This window comes from Macaca mulatta, chromosome 20 (assembly GCF_049350105.2).
Source record: "Macaca mulatta isolate MMU2019108-1 chromosome 20, T2T-MMU8v2.0, whole genome shotgun sequence".
Lineage (NCBI taxonomy): Eukaryota > Metazoa > Chordata > Mammalia > Primates > Cercopithecidae > Macaca > Macaca mulatta.
The window spans coordinates 4543334-4566747 of NC_133425.1; the positions used below are offsets into that span (position 1 = coordinate 4543334).

Sequence of the window (23414 nt, forward strand, 5' to 3'; positions counted from 1 at the left end):
CACACCTGTAATCCCAGCACTTTGGGAGGCTGAGGCGGATGGATCACAAGGTCAGGAGTTTGAAACCAGCCTGACTAACATGCTGAAACCCCGTCTCTACAAAAAATACATAAACTAGCTGGGCGTGGTGGCATGTGCCTGTAATGCCAGCTACTCAGAAGGCTGAGGCAGGAAAATTGCTTGAACCCAGGAGGCAGAGGTTGCAGTGAGCTGAGATCACACCACTGCATTCCAGCCTGGGCAACTGAGCGAGACTCCATCTCAAAAAAAAAATGTTTTTAAATATTAGGAAAAATCCAGCCTGGGCAACATGGTGAAGCTCTGTCGCTACAAAAAATACAAAAATTAGCTGGGCGTGGTGTCGTGTGCCTGTAGTCCCAGCTACTGGGGAGGCTGAGGTAGGAGGATCACCTGAGACTGCAGTGAGCCATGACTGCACCACTGTACTGCAGCCTGGGTGACAGAGTGAGACCCTGTCTCAAAAAAAAAAAAAAAAAAAAAATAACTAGGGGAAGACTGCAAAAGAAAAGAAAACATAGAAAAAAGGGAAACAAAGATTTGGAAAAAAGAAAAATCCCAACAGAATAGCCAAGGAGAAGAAATGCACTGATGGGTAATGTCCTCCCTACAGTAGATGAAAGCCTCTACTGCCTTCCCTTAATGGTGGTTCCTTGGCTCTGCTGACAAGTAGGGAGCCAGGGTATGACTTTGGTGGGTGGCGACACATCTACTGACCTCAGGTCTGCTGGGAAGAATACAGGGCGGGACCTATGTACTGTGTCAAAATCATCTGGAGGTAGGTTGGAGCCACTCTTTCCCCTTTTTTCTCCATTCTGTCCCAATTCTCTGAAAACCTGTGGCTGTAGGCATAATCAGGCTGAAAGGAAGACTTTTAAATTAATTTCTTTGAATTTTAGTGAAAAGTAGAAGATAGAAAACCACAATTGTGGGTTTGAAGTCAAGAGAAAAAGCCTGACAAGACAGCATTAGAATGAGTGGCCTGCCCGGCCGGGCACAATGACTCACACCTGTAATCCCAGCACTTTTGGGAGGCCGAAGTGGGCAGATAATCTGAGGTCGGGAGTTCAAGAGCAGCTTGACCAATATGGAGAAACCCCATCTCTACTAAAAATGCAAAAATTAGCCGGGCATGGTGGTGCATACCTGTAATCCCAGCTACTTGGAAGGCTGAGGAAGGAGAATCACCTGAACCTAGGGGGCAGAGGTTGTAGTGAGCCGAAATTATGCCACTGCACTCCAGCCTGGGCAACGAGCGAAACTTCACAAAACAAACAAAAAAAAGATGAGTGGCCTGCCCAACCCTGCCAGTGGCCTGACCTAGACCATATACAGAGGAGTAGAAGCTGCTGTGTTGAAGGGCTGGCAGGAATCATGGTTTGTTTCCTTTTACCCTAGTTTTCTCCTATTTGTGTATAGACATTTGTGGAACATTGGTGGCCCAGTATCTTTAAGCCTTTGTCATTTTTTTTAGTGTCTTACACTACCGACAATGTGGGCTGTATACCTGTTGCTCTGCCTCCATCCCCACAAACCAAAAGTAAGTTCTGTGGTAACAAGGATGGGAATTATTTCTAGGTTGCAGTCCATGAGCTGGGAAAGGAGGCAGTGCTCTTGGGAGAAACAGCAGAGGCCTCAAGTTTCAGGCTGAAGTCAGCAGATTCCCAACCAGTGGACGTATCCCAAGATGAAGAATTTTGGAATACATACCAGGGTCTGCAAGAACAGCTCAGCAGGAATACTCATAAAGAGACTGAGCCTGTGTATGAGAGGGGTAAGGAGCTTCATGATAATTTCCTTCTCCTGGGAGCTGTGATAATAGTTGATTCACCCAAAATGTCATAGGCATTTTTTGAATACTCTGCTCTGTGGATTTGCAAAACCAGCTTTGATAGCAACTATGATGTCCTTCCAGACAGCAGTAGAAATGCCAACTGTGGATGAAAGTGGGAGTTGGCCGAGGGAACAGAAATAGCTAAACCCCAGAACTCTTCTTGGTAATAACACATGAACTCTGTTCCTTAGAAAAGTGGAGAGGAAGGAAAGAAATAGAGTGAGAAGGCTTAGGGTCACCTCATCCTCATAAAATACAGAAGGAGTTGGGATCAGATGGGCTGTTAGTGGCAGAATGTGAAAACAATTGTGTACCAGGAAAAACATAATAAAAGACAAAAAACTTCATCTCCTACCATACGGTGGAGTCCCTGAGTACTTCATTTTAAGATATCAAATTTTGGTCTAACTCAGAAAAATATGAGAGGAAAAAGAGATTTCCCTTTTATTTCTCTGATGAAGACTGAGGAAATGGTTAATTGGGGAACTGGTTCTAGGGGCTGGTGGATATTTGGTTCTTATTTATGAAGAGACTGCTTCAGGCATCACATACACCACACATGTAAAGGTGTCCTATCTGTACTTAAGACAGGATCAGTATTTTAGAAATGAGCTCAGGATTTTATAGATAAAAGATTTCTTCTGGCTCTTTTCCCCCCACAGCTGTGCCTACTCAACAGATTATAGCCTTTCCTGAGCAAACAAACACCAAAGACTGGACAGTGACACCTGAGCACGTCTTGCCTGAGTCCCAGGTGAGCTGTGCTTTCCAGCTGTTTAGGGCTACCTTTCTCTGCTATACACGATTCAAACTGTCCAGGAGGGGTTCAGAGGTGTGTTAGTCCCGGGTGTTCTCTGGGCAACTGGGTACCTCCCAGGCTGTGGGCTGACCCCTTGGCTCCTTTTTTTTCTGCCTTCTCACTTAAAAAAAATCATGTTCTGTTAATTCCTTTATCGCCTGGCCTAACATGCAGTTCACAGCCAGGTGGCTAGGCTGCTTCTGTATCATGGCAGGTTCTGAGCTGAAGTCCATTCTCTTCTTTAGAGCTTGTTGACATTTGAAGAAGTGGCCATGTATTTTTCCCAGGAAGAATGGGAGTTATTGGATCCCACTCAGAAGGCCCTCTACAATGATGTAATGCAGGAAAACTATGAGACTGTCATCTCTCTAGGTAAAGATTTTCCCTTCCCTTTATGTAGTTGAGTACTCTATTCTTGGCTTACTGAGAAGGAACCCCAGTGAGGGGTGTCTCACTGTTCCAGGAGCTGGTTGATTCTCAACTAGATGGTGTAGGGGAGGGTGTAGGTAGTGTATCCAGATCACCTGGGGAGCTTTTTCCAAATGTACGTGCTGATTGCTTACCCTACATGGAGTTCTTAATCCTTTCCCTCTCTCTTCCACCAAACTTCCTCTTCCATGTCTTTCTTATCTCAGTAAGGGGCACAACCATTATCCAGTTGCTCAAGGCATACAGAGTAACAGTCCTCCTTTGTTCTGATCTTGTCATCATACCCCATTGTTAATTCATTAGCAAGTTTTCTTAGCTTTACTTTGACGTATCCTAACTCCAACCATGTCTCAGCTTCTTGCACTGTTAGCATCCTGGTGTAAGCCAGTGTCATCTTGAACCAGGCGTACATGAGTAGCTTTTTAACAGGGGCCCCTGCATCTCCTTGTGCCCTTACACAGTCTGTTTTCTATACAGAAGCTAGATTGATCTTTTAAAAACCTAATCAGATCATGACATTTCCTTGCCTCAAAAGCCTGTGGTCACTTACGTTCAGAAAAAAAAAAAAAAGTCTGATATTACCAGGGCTCCAGAACACTCTACAGTCTGGTTCCTGCTCAACTGTCTGCCCTCATCTGCTACTCAAGCCCTTGCTCAGTCCTTACCAGCCACTTAGCTGGTCTCCTTGCTGTTAGTTGAATTTGTCAAGTTCATTTTTACCCTCTTGTTTAATTTTATTTGGCACACTGGGCTTCCTGAGTACTTCATTTTCAAATTGAGTACTTCTAAGTTTTGCTCAACTCAGAACAATTTATATCATGCGAGGGGGAAAAAAACCCATATATATATACATATCTCTTTTTATTAACTTTCCTCATGAAAACCGAGGATAATCATCTGGGGAACCGGTTCTAGGGGCTGGTAGACACTTGGTTCTAATTTACAAAGAACCAGGTGGTTACCATATACACTCTTAAAAAGGCGTCCTATCTTTCCAGAAAGAATCAGAATCTTCTGTATTTTAGAAATGAGCTACGGATGTTCATAGAAACAAGAGAAATGCCCTCTGGCTCTTTTCCACCCACAGCTTTGCCTGCTCAACAGATTTTAGTCTTTCCTGAGCAGACAAACACCAAAGACTGGACAGTGGCACCTGAGCTCCTCTTGCCTCAATCCCAGGTGAGGTGTGCTTTCCAGCAGTGTAGGGCTACCTCAGCATGACCTTGTCTGCCTTTCCCTGCTGCCCAAGACCCATACTGCCCAGCATGTGCCCTGAGGCATGTTAGCCCCAGAGGTTCTACCCTGGACAATTAGGCTTGGCCCAGAGGGAACTGGGTACCTCCTAGGCTGTTTGCTGACCCGTTGGCTCCTTTTTTTCTGCCTTCTGCCCTGCTTTTTTTTTTTTTTTTTTCCCTTAAATCGTGTTGTTAATTTCTTTAGCGCCTGGCCTACCATGCAGTTCATACTCAGTTAGGCTGCTTCTGCAGTGGCAAGTTTGGAGCTGAAGTCCATTCTCTTCTTTAGAACTTGTTGACATTTGAAGAAGTGGCCATATATTTTTCCCAGGAAGAATGGGAGTTACTGGAATACACTCAGAAGGCCCTCTACAATGATGTAATGCAGGAAAACTATGAGACTGTCATCTCTCTAGGTAAAGATTCTCCCTTCTTTTTGTGTAGAAGTTGAGTAATCTGTGCCCAGCTTACTGAGAATGAACCCCTGTGAGAGGGTCTCAGTGTTCCAGGAGCTGGTTGATTCTCAACTAGACAGTGTAGGGGAGGGTGTAGGTAGTGTATCCAGATCACTTGAGGAGCTTTTTCCAAATGTACATGCTCATTCCTTATCCTACGTGGAGATCTTGATCCCTTCCTTCCCTTTCCCCAAATCTTCTCCATCATGTTTTTCCCATCTGAGTAAGGGGCACCACCATTATCCAGTTGCTCAGGGCGAACAAAGTACTGTCATCTTTTTTTTTTTTTTGAGACGGAGGCTTGCTCTGTCACCCAGGCTGGAGTGCAGTGGCGCGATCTCAGCTCACTGCAAGCTCTGCCTCCCGGGTTCACACCATTCTCCTGCCTCAGCCTCCCAAGTAGCTGGGACTACAGGCGCCCGCCACCATGCCCAACTAGTATTTTTTGTATTTTTTTAGTAGAGTCAGGGTTTCACCATGTTAACCAGGATGGTCTCAATCTCCTGACCTTGTGATCTGCCTGCCTTGGCCTCCCAAAGTGCTGGGATTACAGGCATGAGCCACCGTGCCCAGCTAGTACTGTCATCTTTTACCCTGATCTTGCCATCATACCCCACTGTTAATTCATTAGCAAGTTTTCTTAACTCTACTTCGACATATCCTGACTGCAACCATGTTTCAGCTCCTTGCACTGCCAGCATCCTGATCTTAGCCAGTGTCATCTTGAAGCAGGTCAATGTCAGTAGCTTTCTAACAGGTCCCCTGCCTCCGCTCTTGTCCTTCCACAGTCTGTTTTCTACACAGAACCCCGATTGATTTTTTGAAAACATAATCAGATGGTTGCGTTTCCTTGCTTCAGAAGGCTGTGGTTACTTCTTACCATATTTGGAGAAAAATCTAAACTTCTTACCAAGGCCTCAGGACCCTCCATGGTCTGGTTACTATGGACTTCTTTGCACATGTGTCCTGCTACTGGTGTGCTTGTGCACTCAGTCCTCTTTAGCCACACTGGTCATCTTTCTGTTACTTGAACTTGCCAGGCTTATTTCTACTTTTCCTTTGCCTTGCATACTTTTCTGCCATGCGGCAAAACTCACTTTTAGGTTTCTGCTCAAGTATTACTTTCTCAAAGAGGTGTCCCACAGGACCTTATCTAAAATAGCTTCACAGGAGCAGAATCTTAAATACTGTTTACCATGATTTAGTTTTCTTTAAAACATTTATCACTCCCTGACATTATTTTGTTTATTGATTGATTGTGCCACCCCTATACTATAAAGTCCATGAAATTAGGGGTCTTCTTCACTGCTATATCCCTAGCCCTCGAGCAGTGCCTAACACACCATAGCCACTCAGTACATGTTTGTTGAATGAATGAGTGACAGTTTCATATCTAGCAATCTGTAATTAGAGAAATTTCACGAAGTGATTTTGGTCTATTTCTTGTACCTGCATATGAACCAGTAATCTATAGGAATGGTAGAAATCTATCCTAGCTGAGGGCCTGTGGCTAAAGAATAAAGGTTAAATAAAAAGTAACTGTAATTATAATAGTAATCACTTGTGCTTATGATACTCAAGTCAGCATCCTTCACATTGGCTCCGCCATACCTGGTCTTATCCAAGCTGAGTCCTTCTAAAGAGTTAATAAGACCAGCTTATATTCCCTGCAACTTCTGGAGCTTGGTTCCCCCTTGGTTGGATATAGGGTATTGATGGCAAAAGAGGGAGAACGTGTACTGGATTCCCATTCCCTGTATCCTTTTCATTGATCCACCATAGGTTTATTTCTTAGTCTCTGCTTTGCATAGCTACCTATAAGTATAGCACAGTATAAACATGATACTAGATCTTGGAGTCTATCCATTTAACCATTTGGAGTAACAAATTGTAAAATGTCTTTGGTCATCCTGAAACAGTCTGGGATTAGTGGACCAATTCACTGTTAAGTTACCAGTCCTTGACCTCATTTTGTCCATTTGACAGCATTGTTTGTGCTCCCCAAACCTAAAGTCATCTCCTGTCTAGAGCAAGGGGAAGAGCCATGGGTTCAAGTATCCCCCGAGTTTAAGGATAGTGCCGGAAAATCTCCTACAGGTAAATATACCATGGGAAGTGGAGAAATGTGCCTTGATATGAACTTTTGCAAGGGCTTAACATTTTAAGATTTTGTTCCTTTTTTTAAAAATCATTGAATTTTTCTTTTTATTCCTATGATTTTCTTGTTCTGGGATACAGATGGGTGATTATGTTTATTCCAACAGGGTTAAAGCTCAAAAATGACACTGAAAATCATCAGCCTGTATCTCTTTCTGACTTAGAAATACAAGCATCAACAGACATCATATCAAAAAAGGCCAAAGTAAAAGTTCCCCAGAAAACAGCAGGCAAAGAAAATCATTTTGATATTCACAGAGTGGGGAAATGGCACCAAGATTTTCCAGTGAAGAAAAGAAAGAAACTTTCAACCTGGAAACAAGAGCTGCTCAAACTTATGGATCGTCACAAGAAGGATTGTGCTAGAGAGAAGCCTTTTAAATGTCAGGAATGTGGGAAAACCTTCAGAGTTAGCTCTGACCTGATTAAGCACCAAAGAATTCACACTGAAGAGAAACCCTATAAATGTCAACAGTGTGATAAGAGGTTTAGGTGGAGTTCAGATCTTAATAAGCACTTAACAACACACCAAGGAATAAAACCATATAAATGTTCATGGTGTGGGAAAAGCTTCAGTCAAAATACAAATCTACATACACACCAAAGAACTCATACAGGAGAAAAGCCCTTCACATGTCATGAATGTGGAAAAAAATTCAGTCAGAACTCCCACCTTATTAAACACCGGAGGACCCACACAGGTGAGCAGCCATACACTTGCAGCATATGCAGGAGAAATTTCAGCAGGCGGTCAAGCCTTCTTAGACACCAGAAACTCCACCTATGAAGAGAAGCTTGTCCAGTGTCCTCATTCTGAAGACATTCACCAAATGGAGCTTGACACTAAAATTTGTGTAAAACAGAAATCACAAACCTTGTTTTTACATCAGAAAATGGCGGGGATAAACATACGTTTCACAGAAAATAATCAAGACTTGGTCTGCAGCCACTCAGTAGTTTTCTGTGGTCACAGAAGTAAACATTGTTCGTTTTGCATTGATCTCTCCAGTCATTCTTGAACACATCCAATAGATACATTTGCAGCGTGGTCTTCCAAAATGAAAAGCAATAATATGCATGTTTAATTGCATACCATTCTCTTCATAGTAGCAGGCTTACTAATTTCAATAGTCTCATGAGGCAGAAATGAATTACAACATAAAGTGTTCCAAGAATGAAATTGGATTTTCTTTCTTTTGTCATTGGACACGGTTTGCAAAGTTGAACATCATTTGAGTTCCTTCTTGAACTTTTTGGCAACTTCTGCTCTTAGATCCTGTTATCACAGTTTTCTACTGTGATGAAATCATGTTAACTTCACCACTAGGGAATCTTCAGATGAACTATTAATGCACTAACTTGTGCCTCTCTCATTGGTGATGTTTGGAAAACAGAAAACATCTCTAATGGAATCATGGGTAAACGGGTTGGAATTTGTAGCCATGGAATATAAGATGTAAAGAATTTTCTGCAATAAAAGAAACTAGACTTACAATGTCAGTAGGATAAAGCAGGTATAAAAATTCGTACTTGGCCAAGGCCTGAAAGAAAATTAGTGGGAATTAAGATCAACTCAGAATTTTGTTTATTTACTTTTTAATTGGTTTTTCTTTGTTACTAAGAATAAGAGACTTGGCCGGGCATGGTGGCTCACGCCCGTAATCCCAGCACTTTGGGAGGCCGAGGCAGGCGGATCACGAGGTCAGAAGATCGAGACTATCCTGGCTAACAAGGTGAAACCCCGTCTCTACTAAAAATAAAAAAAATTAGCCGGGTGTGGTGGCGGTCGCCTGTAGTCCCAGCTACTCAGGAGGCTGAGGCAGGAGAATGGCGTGAACCCGGGAGGCGGAGCTTGCAGTGAGCTGAGATCGCGCCACTGCACTCCAACCTGGGCGACCGAGTGAGACTCCGTCTCAAAAAAAAAAAGACTTAATGTTTGTATGGGAGTTGGAGTGTGTGTGCTGCAGACAGGATCCTGTGGCTCATTTGGCATGGAGACCTGGACATCTAGTCAGGAGGAGACGGTTCCCTAAATAAAGGGTTTGGGAACTGGTGCTGCGTGTTGGGCGAGGATGAGCAAATCCACATCCATGTTGTTTTGTCCTACACTGTAAGCTCTACCTGTCTTTGTTCTTTCCAGCACAGCATTTAACAGCAGCCTCAGGTGATTAATTTGATGGATTGCCAAAAGTCTGTATAGCCTATGGATTTTCTTACAACTTGCTTATTTAGGTACAGCAGTGACTCAGGTGCATTCCTTTTAGAGCTCTTAGGTATATCAGGAAAGGGGTTAAATAACTGACCTCTTCCAAACTGCTTATTTATTTATTTATTTATTTATTTATTTTGAGACAGAGTTTTGCTCTTATCGCCCAGGCTGGAGTGCAATGGTGTGATCTCAGCTCATTGCATCTTCCGCTTCCCAAATTCAAGTGATTCACCTGCCTCAGCCTCCAGAGTAGCTGGGATTACAGGCGCCTACCACCACGCCTGGCTAATTTTTTGTATTTTTAGTAGAGACGGGGTTTCACCATGTTGAGCAGGCTGGTCTTGAACTGCTGACCTCAAACGCCCACCTCGGCCTCCCAGAGTGCTGGGATTACATGCATGAGCCACCATGCCCAGCCTATACTAATTATTGTTTCTTAAGTACAGCCAACTCTGGAGCTCTGGTCTGCATAGCTCTTACCCAGCACATTCTTAACCTAAGACCTCCAGGATTCTGTTTCTTCTCCCAGATCATGTGTGGCTTTCTTTCTGGCACTACATTCATTCATTCTGGTCAATTTAATGAAGGCCTATGATGTGCCAGGCACTGTCCTATACTCTGAGGACACAGGAGTGGCCAAGAGACAAAATTGCATCCCCTCATGGAACTTGTAGTGAACAGTAAAAAGAATGGTTTTTGCTTTCCTGCTCCTTGCACTAAGATGAGGTTATGAGACAGTTTTGGTCAATGAGTTGTGAGCAGAAGAAGCCTCACTTCTGGCTGAAGCTTTTGTTTTTTTTTTTTTTTCTTCTTTTTTTTTCTGGTACAAGACCAGTGCTCTCCTTTCCTGCCTTAATCATGGAACCACATACAGTGAGAGGAGCCGTGAAATCAAAGCAGTCCAGAACACTGAGCCACTGCATGGAGGGCGGCTATTCCTGAGAGTCTCCAGACCGATAATGGACTTTGTGAGAACAAGAAATAAACATTCGTTCTATTAAACCACTGAGACATTGGTGTTGTGTGTTTCTGTACCATAACCTGGCCTGTCTTTTTTTTTTTTTTTTTTTGAGACGGAGTCTCGCTCTGTTGTCCAGGCTGGAGTGCAGTGGTGCAATCTTGGCTCTCTGCAAGCTCCACCTCCTGGGTTCACACCATTCTCCTGCCTCAGGCTCCCGAGTAGCGGGACTACAGGTGCCCGCCACCACGCCTGGCTATTTTTTTTTTTTTTTAGTAGAGACGGGGTTTCACCTTGTTAGCCAGGATGGTCTCCATCTCCTGACCTCGTGATCTGCCCGCCTCGGCTTCCTAAAGTGCTGGGATTACAGGCGTGAGCCACAGCGCCCAGCCAACCTGGCCAATCTTAATAGAGCTTAGAAAAGGGCAGTTGGGGGAGTGACTGTTCTGCTGGAGCTCTGAACCTTTCTATTTTCATTCTATCTAGCCTTTGACCCTCAAAAGAGATCTGGCTTCCCATGGATGCTAAACTGAGCTGATGCAACACTAATGGGACCACATAGGAGCTCCCAAGATTGTAGATGATAGGGAAGAAAGACATTGCTGTCTGGGACAAATCTTATGGGAGGTCAGTTCAAGGGGACAAGGCAACCCTCCTTCCCTATCTGGCCCACTTCCCTTATTCTTTGTCTCCCGGCACGTTGCCTCATGCACAAAACAGGCATTTCTATTGAATGGGCTGTGGTGGGGGGTGGGGGGTAGGGATTGCCTCCCTCATATGAGTGCAGATTTCAAAGAATGGTTTGTTAACTACCTCTGTCGTATCTTCAGTGAGTTGTGCCTCAGAAAACAGATGAGATACAGGGCAAAAGCAAATTTGCCCAGATCAGTGTAGACAGTAAGGTGTCTTGTCTTCCTGGACTAAGGGATGATAGACAATTGGGGAGAAACTTGGGCAGGGAGGCAGGAGCAGGACAGTTCCAGTTGTGGAGTGAGAATCCTCCAGGGGGAAAGTCATAGCTTAGCCAGTACTCAGCTGTTGTGCATAACATGATGTCTCATAACAACCTTCGAATTTGTGGGGTGGGGAGTGGAAGAAGGGTTTTCTGTAGCTTGAGATGAGACTGGATTACTAAAATGATACCAGATGATATGAGAACAGATTACTTACACCATGATATTAAAATCTATTGAGGCTTGCTTTAAAAATGAAATATGAGAAACACATAATCCTAGGTTTAGCCTTAAACATTAGTACTAAAGTTCTCACAAATATGTCCTCCATAAACCAGCAGGTGATTTCCAGGAAACAAGAAGGAAGCTTTATTTTAGCATGTTCAGATAGCAGCCTTACCATGGCTTCAAGGTTATATCCGAGAACTGTATCTTTGACCCCGTCTAGTCTCCTGACCTCTCCCCTGCACTAGTCTAAGTACAGTGCTGGGACCATCCCAGACCTAGAGTTCTCCCTGCCATTAAGCAGACTGGAACCTTGAGCTCACCTTGAGAACCTCAGATACATTTTATTTTTGAGACAAGGGTCTCACTCTGTTGCCCAGGTTGGGCTCACCACAGCCTCAATCTCCCAGGCTCAAGCAATCCTCCCACCTCAGCCTCCTGAGTATCTGGGACTCCAGGCATGTGCCACCATGCCTGGGTTATTATTTTTTTATTTTTAGTAGAGATGAGGTCTTGCTATGTTGCCCAGGTTGATCTTGAACTCCTAAGCTCAAGTGATCCTCCTGCCTTGGCCTCCCAAAGTACTGGGATTACAGGCATGAGCCACCATGCCCAACCTCAGATATCTTTTAACTTGAGGGAAAGAACAGAAGGGCCTAGAATCAAACTAAATCTCAAAACTAAAACTCCTAGGGTTTCTGTTAACTTTTGGAACTACTAAGAACAGCGTTGAATGTCCCAGGTGAGTCTGTGGAAGAATGCCCAGCAGCCTCTTTTATCCAAATGGACAACTGGTAACAAAAGATTGGAGTTCATAAAGGATTTTCCAAATATTTGTTGAGTCATGCCACTGAAGCATTTACTCCTGCATTTCCTGGTTACTCCTCCCTGTTATGTATAATGAAGGCTGCCCTGTTACTCTTCACTTAGAGGTTTTCTAGTGCATAAATACTTGCTGAAACTCTCCCCACATTCTTTCTGTGGACTGAATTCTCTGCTGTATAGACTGTCTGAAGTGCCCTCAAGTGGGAAACAAAGTTTTGCCCATACTTCGCGTTTTTACTGTTCGTCCCGGTAGAAATCCACCCAAACAAAAAGCATACTTTTGTTTCTGAATCTTTTCTACACTTGTCGCTTTTTCTTTCTTGTGTGGGTTCACTGGGGACCAAGGCGAGGGCACTGTTTGAAACATCAACCAAATTTGCTACGTGCCTAAGATTCCTTCATATATTAATCCTCCACTGGGCAATGGTAGATGGGCTGTACTGAAATGCCTTCTTCAGTCAAGCATCTGTAAGACTTTTCTCCTGTACAATTCACCCAAATCTGATAATGCATGTACTTTGCCTAAAGCAGTTCCTCTAGTCCTAATCCCTCCTGTGAAAGGAATTAAGCAAGCTACCTCTTGCATTGCATTTCAGATTTTCAGATTTAGAAAAACTATCTGAATCACTTTTCATTTCTGCCACAGTTTGGATAATGAATCTTGAGTTGCACCAATCTTAGTGCTAACATTAAAAATTAAGCTTTACAGTGTTTGGATACGATGCACCTTTTAGGAAAAACTAAGAAAGCTTACTGTTGAATTTTTTTTTTTTTTTTTTTGACAAGTTAACATATATTTTTGGGCCTTTCTTCCTATGTGTATTTCAAGTCTTTTTCAAAACAAGTCCCCAGGAATCTGCAGATTCAATTATGTCCCCGGACTTGGTCGACTGCTCCAGGAGTCTTAGGGAGCCTTGTACAAATGCCAGAGTTACTCATTTACCAACATTAAACCCTAGGAGAGAAGATGCAACAAAGCAGAACTCCTTCAGCAGACCAGGCGGCAGCCAATGTAGAAAACGCTGGAATTTTTCCTTGGAACTGGACTGCGATGAGAGGTACTTGCCATGAACATAAGCTACTGTCTTTTCTTTAACCCTTTCCAGTTTTTGAAGATAAAGCAGGAAATAATCTCTGAAGATACTTGATAAAGAATCTCAAAAAACAAAAAAAAAACAAAAAAAAACCACACATGCTTCCACTTCACTGATAAAAATTTACTGCAGTTTTGGCCAGGCGTGGTGGCTCACGCCTGTAATCCCAGCACTTTGGGAGGCCGAGGCAGACGGATCACCTGAGGTCAGGAGTTTGAGACCAGCCTCAACATGGAGAAACCCCGTCTCTACTAAAAATACAAAATTAGTTGGGCATGGTGGTGCATGCCTGTTATCCCAGCTACTCGGGAGACTGAAGCAGGAGAATTGCTTGCACCTGGGAGGCGGAGGTTGCGGTGAGCCGAGATCGTGCCATTGCACTCCAGCCTGGGCAACAAGAGCAAAACTCCATCTCAAAAAAAATTTTTTTTTTTTTTTTACTGTAGTTTGGCACCTGGGTCTAGTTCAGCTGGCAGATGAGCTGATTGATGTGTTCACTCCAATAACCAGGTGTGCCCATCTCCTTGAGGAAGCCCACTGTATTTTTGGTAGCATGATGGGCCACTGAGAGGTGGAAAGGGCACAAGAACCGTGAGATCTCCTGGAAGTGCTTCCCTGGGAAGGCAATTTCATGAATGAGGTCTTCCAAGCAAATGACACCAAACTTCCCCAGGTGCTCCTCAATCACTGTGTTGTCTGTCAGAGGGATGGTCTTATTCTTGACCTTGGCTTGTCCACGTTTCGGAATGAATTCCCAGACAGACTTCAGATTTGGAAATCCCCAGATCACATAAGTGTCCACTATACGCAGCATTTTTAGGTTCTGGGGGGTGACTTTTACAAAGACACCACTAAAAATTTTCTTTAGGCGAAGTCTTGCAGTGGTTCTCTGCACCAGTAAGTTCACGCCATTAATCCTTTTGATGCGTACAACAAAGGTCAAGGAATGTTTTTCTGGCAATTCCAAGACATGAGGTTTCACTTTAGTCATCTGAGACACACCTTGTCACGTTTCTGGAATCATGTAGGAATGATTCCAGTCGCTTAAACCTGAACCCTTTTCCTTTCCACTGCTCCTTCTTTAAGTCTTCCTATTTTTCAGGAGATTTTTGTGGAACCAAAGGGATTTTTCTTTGCTCTTGCTCTGCCATCTTTCTGGTGTTGTGCTACTGATCCTTACTATTGAATTTTTAAAACCAATAGATATACTTCCAACATAATTTTCACACTAAGCATTTGTCCATGATTTGTACAATCATCTGAATGATTTCAAAGCATTTGAAACAATCAAAAAGTAAAGGATCTTTACTGTTCACAAAGACAAAATTAAATATTTGTAACATTAGAAAAATTCCTTAAAAATTTAGTATCATAGGGAACAACAGCTTGTTACACAAAAGAGTTAGGAAAAACAAATTTTTTTTTTTTTTTTTGAGATGGAGTCTTGCTCTGTCGCTCAGGCTGGAGTGCAACGGCTGATCTTGGCTCACTGCAAGCTCTACCTCCCGGGTTCACGCCATTCTCCTGTCTTAGCCTCCCGAGTAGCTGGGACTTACAGGCGCCCGCCACCAAGCCCGGCTAATTATTTTTTTGTATTTTTAGTAGAGATGGGGTTTCACCATGTTAGCCAGGATGGTCTTGATCTCCTGACCTCGTGATCCGCCCGTCTCAGCCTCCCAAAGTGCTGGGATTACAGGCGTAAGCCACCGTGCCCGGTCAAAAAAATTTATTTTATTTTATTTTTTTGGAGACAGAGTCTCACTCTGTCCCTCAGGCTGGAGTGCAATTGCCCGATCTTAGCTCACTGCAACCTCTACCTCCCCAGTTCAAGCAATTATCGGGCCTCAAGCTTCCCAAGTAGCTGGGACCACAAGTGTCAACCACCACACCTGGCTAATTTTTTGTATTTTAATAGAGACAGGGTTTCACCATGTTGCCCAGGCTGGTCTTGAACTCCTGAGCTCAGGTAATTCACCTGCATAGCAGAGTTAATAGATTGGCAAAGGCCATTGAGTTGAGGAAAGCACATTATGCTGCGTCAGGCTCATGTTCTGAGACCAAATCAAAGTACTCACTCTACCGAATTGATCAAGCAATCATGAGAAAAATATCTAACTAAACTGTTGAGTGTTGTAATGGATTTCTCTCTGTGTATGTTTGTTTTATATATATTTTAGAGATGGGAGTTTTGCTCTGTTACTCAGGCTGGCCTTGAACTCCTGGACTCAAGTGATCCTCCTGCCTAAACCTCCCAAAGTCTGGGACTACAGGTGCATGCCATCACACCTCGCTCCTACACAGATACATATATATACTATATACCTACATATACATATATATGCTTACCTCAAATATATTGCAGGTTTGGTTCCAGGCCCATGTGATGATATGAATATCACAGTGAAGTGAGTTACATAAATTTTTTGGTTTTCCAGTACATATAAAAGTTATGTTTACACTGTACTGTAGTCTTTTTTATTTTTCAATTTTGTATTGTATTGTATTGTATTGTATGTTTTGAGGCAGAGCCTCACTGTCACCTAGACTGGAGTGCAGTGGCATCTCAGTTCCCTGCAACCTCTGCCTTCCAGGTTCAAGTGATTCTTTTGCCTCAGCCTCTGAAGTAGCTGGGATTACAGGCACCTGCCACCATGCCTAGCTAATTTTTGTACTTTTAGTAGAGATGGGGTTTTACCATGTTGGCCAGGCTGGTCTTGAACTCCTGGCCTCAACTGATAAGCCTCCCTCAGCCTCCCAAAGTGCTGGGATTACAGGCATGAGCTACCATGCCCGGCCTATTTACTTATTTTTTAATAGAGATGGGGTCTCAATATGTTGCCCAGGCTGGTCTGAAACTCCTGGGCTTAAGTGATCCGCCTGCCTTGGCTTCCCAAAGTGCTGGTATTACAAGTGTGAGCCATCACGCCTGGCCTGTAGTATAGTCTTTAAATGTGCAATTGCATTATGTCTAAAAAAATCAATGCATATATACCTTAATTTAAAAATATTGGCATAGGCCGGGCGCGGTGGCTCAAGCCTGTAATCCCAGCACTTTGGGAGGCCGAGATGGGCGAATCACGAGGTCAGGAGATCGAGACCATCCTGGCTAACACGGTGAAACCCCGTCTCTACTAAGAAATACAAAAAATAGCCGGGCGAGGTGGCAGCGCCTGTAGTCCCAGCTACTCGGGAGGCTGAGGCCGGAGAATGGCGTGAACCCGGGAGGCGGAGCTTGCAGTGAGCTGAGATCCGGCCACTGCACTCCAGCCTGGGCTACAGAGCGAGACTCCGTCTCAAAAAATAAAATAAAATAAAATAAAAATATTGGCATGGAGACACGAAGTGAGCATGTGCTGTTGGAAAAATGGTAACGATAGACTTGCTCAACACAGGCTTGCCACAAACCTTCAATTCATAAAAAATACAGTATCTGTGAAGTGCCATAAAGTAAGGTACAATAAAATAAGTTATGCCTGTACATTAATACGTATGTGAATACACTCTATGGATACCTATATTTCATATAGATAGATATCTTAAGTGTATATATTTTTAAATATTAAGACATTTTTCATTACGTTTTTGCTTTGTTGGTGTAAAAGGGAAAAAATGTAAAAATATAAAATATTTCTCAAATTGCCACGCTAAATGAGGCATGTAGGTACCTGATGTGAGTATTAGTGATGGAGATTATCTCCAAAGCATGGAGATATTATACTGCAAGAGTACTCAAGTGCATTCTTTTTTTTTTTTTTTTGAGACAGAGTCTCACTCTGTTGCCCAGGCTGGAGTGCAGTGGCGCGATCTTGGCTCACTGCAAGCTGTGCCTGCTGGGTGCAAGTGATTCTCCTGCCTCAGTCTCCTGAGTAGCTGGGATTACAGGTGCGCCCTACCACGCCCGGCTTATGTTTTTATTTTTAGTAGAGACAGGGTTTCATCACGTTGGTCAGGCTGGTCTTAAACTCCAGATCTCTTGATCGGCCCACCTTGGCCTCCCAAAGTGCTGGGATTACAGGCGTGAGCCACCGTGCCTGGCTCAAGTGCATTCTTATCATGACAGCCTGGGATGCCCAGAACAAACCCAGCACTCGCCCTACACCAGGCAAAATGATGCCTTTCTTCCAGGAGTAAATACACTCTCCAAAATGAAGCACATTGCACTTTCAAAACCATTCCCATCCACACCAGACACTGCCTTAAGGAAATGTTCCACCTCTACAGACTATCTAGGTCCCTGATCTCTGACCACAGCTTCACACCTCTATTGCAGTTTTAGAAGATATGGTTCAATGCCCTCTGTTCTATTCTACTAGAAGCTTTACACATGGGGAGTGTAGCAGACATTTGTTGATGGCCTCCTAACATCCATTTCACCCTTTTTCCTTTCCATCAATCCTGATTCCATTTGGAGATCTGAGAGGTTCCTGATCCTGGTTTCCAGGAATGGAGAATGTGACCTAACCTCAGTAAGAGAAAGATTCTACCTCCTTGATTAGACAATGGCTCAGGGTTAGGCATATGGCCTTAAGCTGGTCCTGTTGGGAGTTTTCTTGGAGATGCTAGAACAAATCCAGCTTTTGCCGGATGACGCATGTAACCCAGTACCTGTTCACAATCTTCTTGAAACTGGGAGATATATGATCCTTAGCATGAAACCAACATCATAGAAAACAGAACAGAGTGATAGAAATTCAGTCCTTGGTAACATCATTGAGCTATAGGATCAAGCATCACCTGATACCTAGAACTGCCCAGTACTTTTCAGCTACATGAATCTATACATTCCCTTTATTGTTTAAGCCAATGTGAATTGGGGATTCTGTTAATTGTAACTGAAAGAATTCTAATAAATACATAGAGTAATAACTGATTTAAAATAATATATGTAGGAAATGGACAATCCTTTTCTATGTACCCACTTAGAGGTTTTTCTTATGGAAGTTATCAAACATATATAAATATAAAGAGACTAGTATAATGAACCCCCTCCAGGCCTTAAAAATCACCAACATTTTCCCAATCTTGTTTCATTTATCCCCTCCAGATTTTTTATTTTTTGCTTTTAGAGGGTTGTTGGTTTGCTTTGGAGTATTTTAAAGTACATCTCAGACATTCTAACGTTTTACCCATAAATAGTTCAGTTTGTAAGAGATAATTCTTGACAATCTCTGCCCTAAACCATCTTTGAGGAACAGTTCCCACTCAGTGGAGGACCTCTCTCCCATAGGAGCAAAGCTCATCGAAAACACGGGAGCTGCCTTTCCCTTCCCCAGAGGGCGACCAAAACTTTACTGACAACTTCTCAAGATGGCTTTGTAAGAGGACCCTCTTGACCTCCTCCCTGGAGCATCCATTTATGAGAACACCAGGCATCCCAGATGCCTCATAATGAGAGTGGTCTGGAAGGGATACTAGATACCTGTAATGATCCCTGGAGCAACTTATTAATAACTTGAAACTAAGTGATCTACTCTTGCACTTTTAACAAGCCCCAGAGTGCTTCATTCATTAAGAGTTCAGTGGCATCAGTTAATTGTCGGTTTCCAGAAAGCCTACTGAACAAGAAACTAATAATAATTACACTGGGCATCTCCCCAGGAGTTCAAAGTGCCCTCAGAAGACTTTCTCATTTACTCACTTGCATTGGCTTTAATTTCTTTTTCTTGAAACAATGTGTAAATAAATATTCAAAGCATTAAAATTTCATTATAGTTCACCTCCCTCTTAGTGTACCTGCTTGATTTTATTTTGTTTTAATTAGCATTTGACCATCCCATTTGGGTAACTTCTAAGAAGAAAAATGACCTCAAAATTTAATATCCCTATTCTACTTTCTTCCTCATTTGTTATCATGCTTCCTTGTAATGAGGAATTTTCTCTCCTTTCCCTTGGTTAGTGTTCCTTCCTTACCTTGATCCTCTGTCTGGAGTTTTTCTTTTTCTTTTTTTTTTTTTAAGACGGAGTCTGGCTCTGTCACCCAGGCTGGGGTGCAGTGGCCAGATCTCAGCTCACTGCGAGCTCCGCCTCTTGGGTTTACGCCATTCTCCTGCCTCAGCCTCCCGAGTAGCTGGAACTACAGGCGCCCGCCACCTCGCCCGGCTAGTTTTTTGTATTTTTTAGTAGAGACAGGGTTTCACCGTGTTAGCCAGGATGGTCTCGATCTCCTGACCTCGTGATCCACCCGTCTCAGCCTCCCAAAGTGCTGGGATTACAGGCTTGAGCCACCGCGCCCGGCCTTGTCTGGAGTTTTTCTAAAGTAGTTACTCTATACTTTAACACCCAATGTCCTGATAGTCAAGAAGTGTGCTACAAACTGCTGCGAAAGATCCTTTATGGCCAGTTAATACTTGCCATAATTTATCAGTGTGGTTTTATAAAAACATACTTAGCCAACCAAGAGTTATTTGCAACCAGAATTCCTCGTGCCATAAGCTACTGTTAATTACCTTCTGCATTTCTCAAGTCAACACTTACATTAGCCTGCTGACAAAAATTCATTCTGTTCTTTTTTTTTTTTTTTTTTTTTTTTTTTTGAGACGGAGTCTCGCTCTGTCGCCCAGGCTGGAGTGCAGTGGCCGGATCTCGGCTCACTACAAGCTCCGCCTCCCGGGTTTAAGCCATTCTCCTGCCTCAGCCTCCGGAGTAGCTGGGACTACAGGCGCCCGCCACCTCGCCCGGCTAGTTTTTTGTATTTTTTAGTAGAGACGGGGTTTCACCGGGTTAGCCAGGATGGTCTCGATCTCTTGACCTTGTGATCCGCCCATCTCGGCCTCCCAAAGTGCTGGGATTACAGGCTTGAGCCACTGCGCCTGGCCCATTCTGTTCTTATCTCTGCCTAAGGATTACTGAGGATTACTCTGCCTAATTTTACTCCCTAAAACTTTTTGAAAGATATGTACTCTGTGTGCTCATTCATTCATTCAACGTTGGGAAGATATTTATTGGTCACTTTTTATGTCAAAATTGCAAGGGAGGGAAAACAACAAAAACCTAGCACCTGTCTCCCGGGAGGACAATGTAAGCTTGGGTAGGTAGCCAGACTAGGATGGAAAGCAGAAAACAACTGGTATAGGAAACTGTCTCCCCTTTGGGATTCTGTGCTCACCCTCCCTCTCCTTATCCCAACAACTCTCTTGAAAAGAACATACCCAAATCAGAAGCATAGCACGTTAACTGAAGGCAGGGTCCCTGGTGGAGCAATGACAAACAGGGTTGACAAATAGGAAGAGTTCAAGCCCAGAGAGTGTTGCCAGAAGTACTATGCTCTGAGGGTGTTGCTCCACTCCCTGTATAAACTTGCCTGGTGGAGCACAGCTGGGGCCTGACCTTTGGTCTTTCCTTCACTCACTTTATTACCAAGGTAGCTGATGTGCACAGGGAACAGTCAACACAACACATGAAATAAAGACATGAAATAAAACAGTTGGGCTGACTAGGAAAATTAATTAATTAATTAATTAATTTGAGGCAGGGTCTCACTTTGTCACCCAGGCAGGAGTACAATGGCACGATCTTGGCTCACTGACGGAGCCAAAGGAAACAGTCAAATAAGGAGTCAGTAAGCAGAAAGATCAGAAAGAGGAACACCTTTAGAAGGCATCAGGAAGGGATGGGAGGGAAGACACAGACACACACACACACACAACTTAGATACGGAGTGGGAAGAAGAAATGGAAACATTCCGCTTGCATTTGTGTGAGAAGGAGTATTAGGAGAGAAAAATAAACAATAATTAATATAGAAAATATCTGAAGAATGACCAAAAATGTCCCAGGATTAAAGACAAAAGAACACCAAGGAAAGAGTTTACAGGATAGATAAGAATAAAGGCCAAAAAGAGGGAAAAACATGCATACCTGGAAACATTACAGTAAATTATTATTATTATTATTTATTTTATTTTTTTGAGATGGAGTCTTGCTCTGTCGCCTAGGCTGGAGTGCAGTGGCACAATCTTGGCTCACAGCAAGCTCCGCCTCCCAGGTTCATGCCATTCTCCTGCCTCAGCCTCCTGAGTAGCTGAGACTACAGGCACCCGCCACTATGCCTGGCTAAGGTTTTGTATTTTTAGCAGAGATGGGGTTTCACTGTGTTAGCCAGGATGGTCTCGATCTCCTGACCTCGTGATATGCCTGCCTCGGCCTTCCAAAGTGCTGGGATTACAGGTGTGAGCCACAGCACCCAACCTTTTTTTTTTTTTTTTTTTTTGAGACGGAATCTCGCTCTGTCACCCAGGCTGGAGTGCAGTGGCGGCGCAATCTTGGCTCACTGCAACCTCTGCTTCCCGGGTTCAAGTGATTCCCCTGCCTCAGCCTCCCAAGTAGCTAGGATTACAGGCGCCCGCCACCATGCCTGGCTAATTTTTGTATTTTTAGTAGAGATGGGGTTTCACCATATTGACCAGGCTGCTCTCGAACCCCTGACCTTGTGATCCGCCTACCTTGGCCTCCCAAAGTGCTGGGATTTCAGGTGTGAGCCATCGCATCTGGCCTTAAAATTTAACAACATCAAAGAAAAAGTGTGTTTGGTTTTGTTTTTTTGTTTTGTTTTGTTTTTTGTTTTTGTTTTGAGACAGAGTCTTGCTTTTGTCGCCCAGGCTGGAGGGCAGTGGCGTGATCTCGTCCCACTGCAAGCTCTGCCTCCCAGGTTCACGCCATTCTCCTGCCTCAGCCTCCTGAGTAGCTGGAACTATAGGCATCCACCACCATGCCCAGCTAACTTTTTGTATTTTTTTTTTTTTTTTTCAGTAGAGACGGGGTTTCACCGTGTTAGCCAGGATGGTCTCAATCTCCTGACCTCGTGATCTGCTCGCCTCAGCCTCCCAAAGTGCTGGGATTACAGGTATGAGTCACTGCACCCAGCTAATTAGAAGACTTTTTCTAAAGCTACATTAATCCATTAATCAAAAATAGTGTGGGCCGGGCGCGGTGGCTCAAGCCTGTAATCCCAGCACTTTGGGAGGCCGAGACGGGCGGATCACGAGGTCAGGAGATCGAGAGACCATCCCGGCTAACACGGTGAAACCCCGTCTCTACTAAAAAATACAAAAAAAAACTAGCCGGGCGAGGTGGCGGGCGCCTGTAGTCCCAGCTACTCGGGAGGCTGAGGCAGGAGAATGGCGTAAACCCGGGAGGCGGAGCTTGCAGTGAGCTGAGATCCGGCCACTGCACTCTAGCCTGGGTGACAGAGCAAGACTCCGTCTCAAAAAAAAAAAAAAAAAAAAAAAAAAATAGTGTGGTGTTTGTAAAGGAATAGACACATAGATCAATGGAACAGAATGGAGAGTCCAGAAATAGACCCACATAGATAGAGCCAATTAGTTTTACATAGGTAACTTTTTTTTGCCTTCTGAACTATTATAATCTTTATTTTTTTATTGATACATATATGTGTATATTTTGGAGGTACACGTGATCATCGAATACATTCATATAATGTGTAAACATCAAATGAGAGCCATTTGTATATCACATTAAATATTTATCTTTTCTTTACGCTAAGAACATCTGAATTATTCTCTTCTAGGTATTTATTTTTATTTTTTAGAGACAGAGTCTTATTTTGTAGCCCAGGCTGCATGTAGTGGCACAATCACAGCTCACTGCCATTTCAAATTGCTGGGCTCAAGAGATCCTCCTGCCTCAACCTCCTGAGTGGCTAGGACTACAGGTGTGCACCACCAGGCCCAGCTAATTTGTAATTTAAATTTTTTTTTTTTTTTTTTTTTTTTTTGTAGAGACAGGGTCTTGACATATTGCCCAGGCTGGTCTTGAATTCTTGGGGTCAAGTCATCCTCCTCACTTAGGCTCCCAAAGCGCTGGGATTACAGACGTTCTTCTAGCTATTTTGAAAAGTGTAATAGATTGTTATTGACTATAGTCACCTTAGTGACCTATTGAACACTGGTTCTTATTTTTTTTTACCTAACTGTATATTTGTACCAATTAATCAACCTCTTTTTATCCTCCCCTCCCCCTACCCTTCCTGGCCTCTGCTAATCTTCTCAGGCTTCATGAGATCCACTTTTTTAGCTCCCACATGTGAGTGAGAACATGTGCTGTTTGTGTTTCTGTGCTTGACTTATTTCACTTAACGTAATGACTTTCAGTTCTATCTGTGATGCTACAAATGACAAGATTTTTATTCTTTTTTATGGCTGAATAATAATATTCTATTGCATATATATATACATACACCACATTTTCTTTATCCATTCATCCATT

At 43.4% G+C, this 23414-nt stretch overlaps 1 protein-coding gene and 1 pseudogene across 27 annotated transcripts in view; one reads left to right on the forward strand and one right to left on the reverse strand.

The window, feature by feature from the left end:
- Window positions 1-23414, forward strand: part of ZNF75A (zinc finger protein 75a) — a 118866-nt gene that overhangs the window by 4630 nt on the left and 90822 nt on the right. For 3 of the 27 annotated variants that reach the window (XM_077985471.1, XM_077985470.1, XM_077985486.1), the window contains 6 exons: window positions 1597-1792; window positions 2515-2606; window positions 2897-3023; window positions 6757-6867; window positions 7035-8303; window positions 9517-10145. In XM_077985471.1, coding sequence (XP_077841597.1) covers window positions 1597-1792; window positions 2515-2606; window positions 2897-3023; window positions 6757-6867; window positions 7035-7714 — 1206 coding nt within the window. In that variant the 3' untranslated portion in view covers window positions 7715-8303; window positions 9517-10145. Of the gene's footprint in view, window positions 1-1596; window positions 1793-2514; window positions 2607-2896; window positions 3024-4167; window positions 4260-4604; window positions 4732-6756; window positions 6868-7034; window positions 8785-9310; window positions 10146-13056; window positions 13156-18418; window positions 18907-21938; window positions 22033-23414 lie in introns of those variants that run through there. The other 24 variants (XM_077985481.1, XM_077985484.1, XM_077985480.1 and 21 more) reach the window with 20 other exon arrangements.
- Window positions 13522-15172, reverse strand: LOC703940 (ribosomal protein uL30-like pseudogene; annotated as a pseudogene).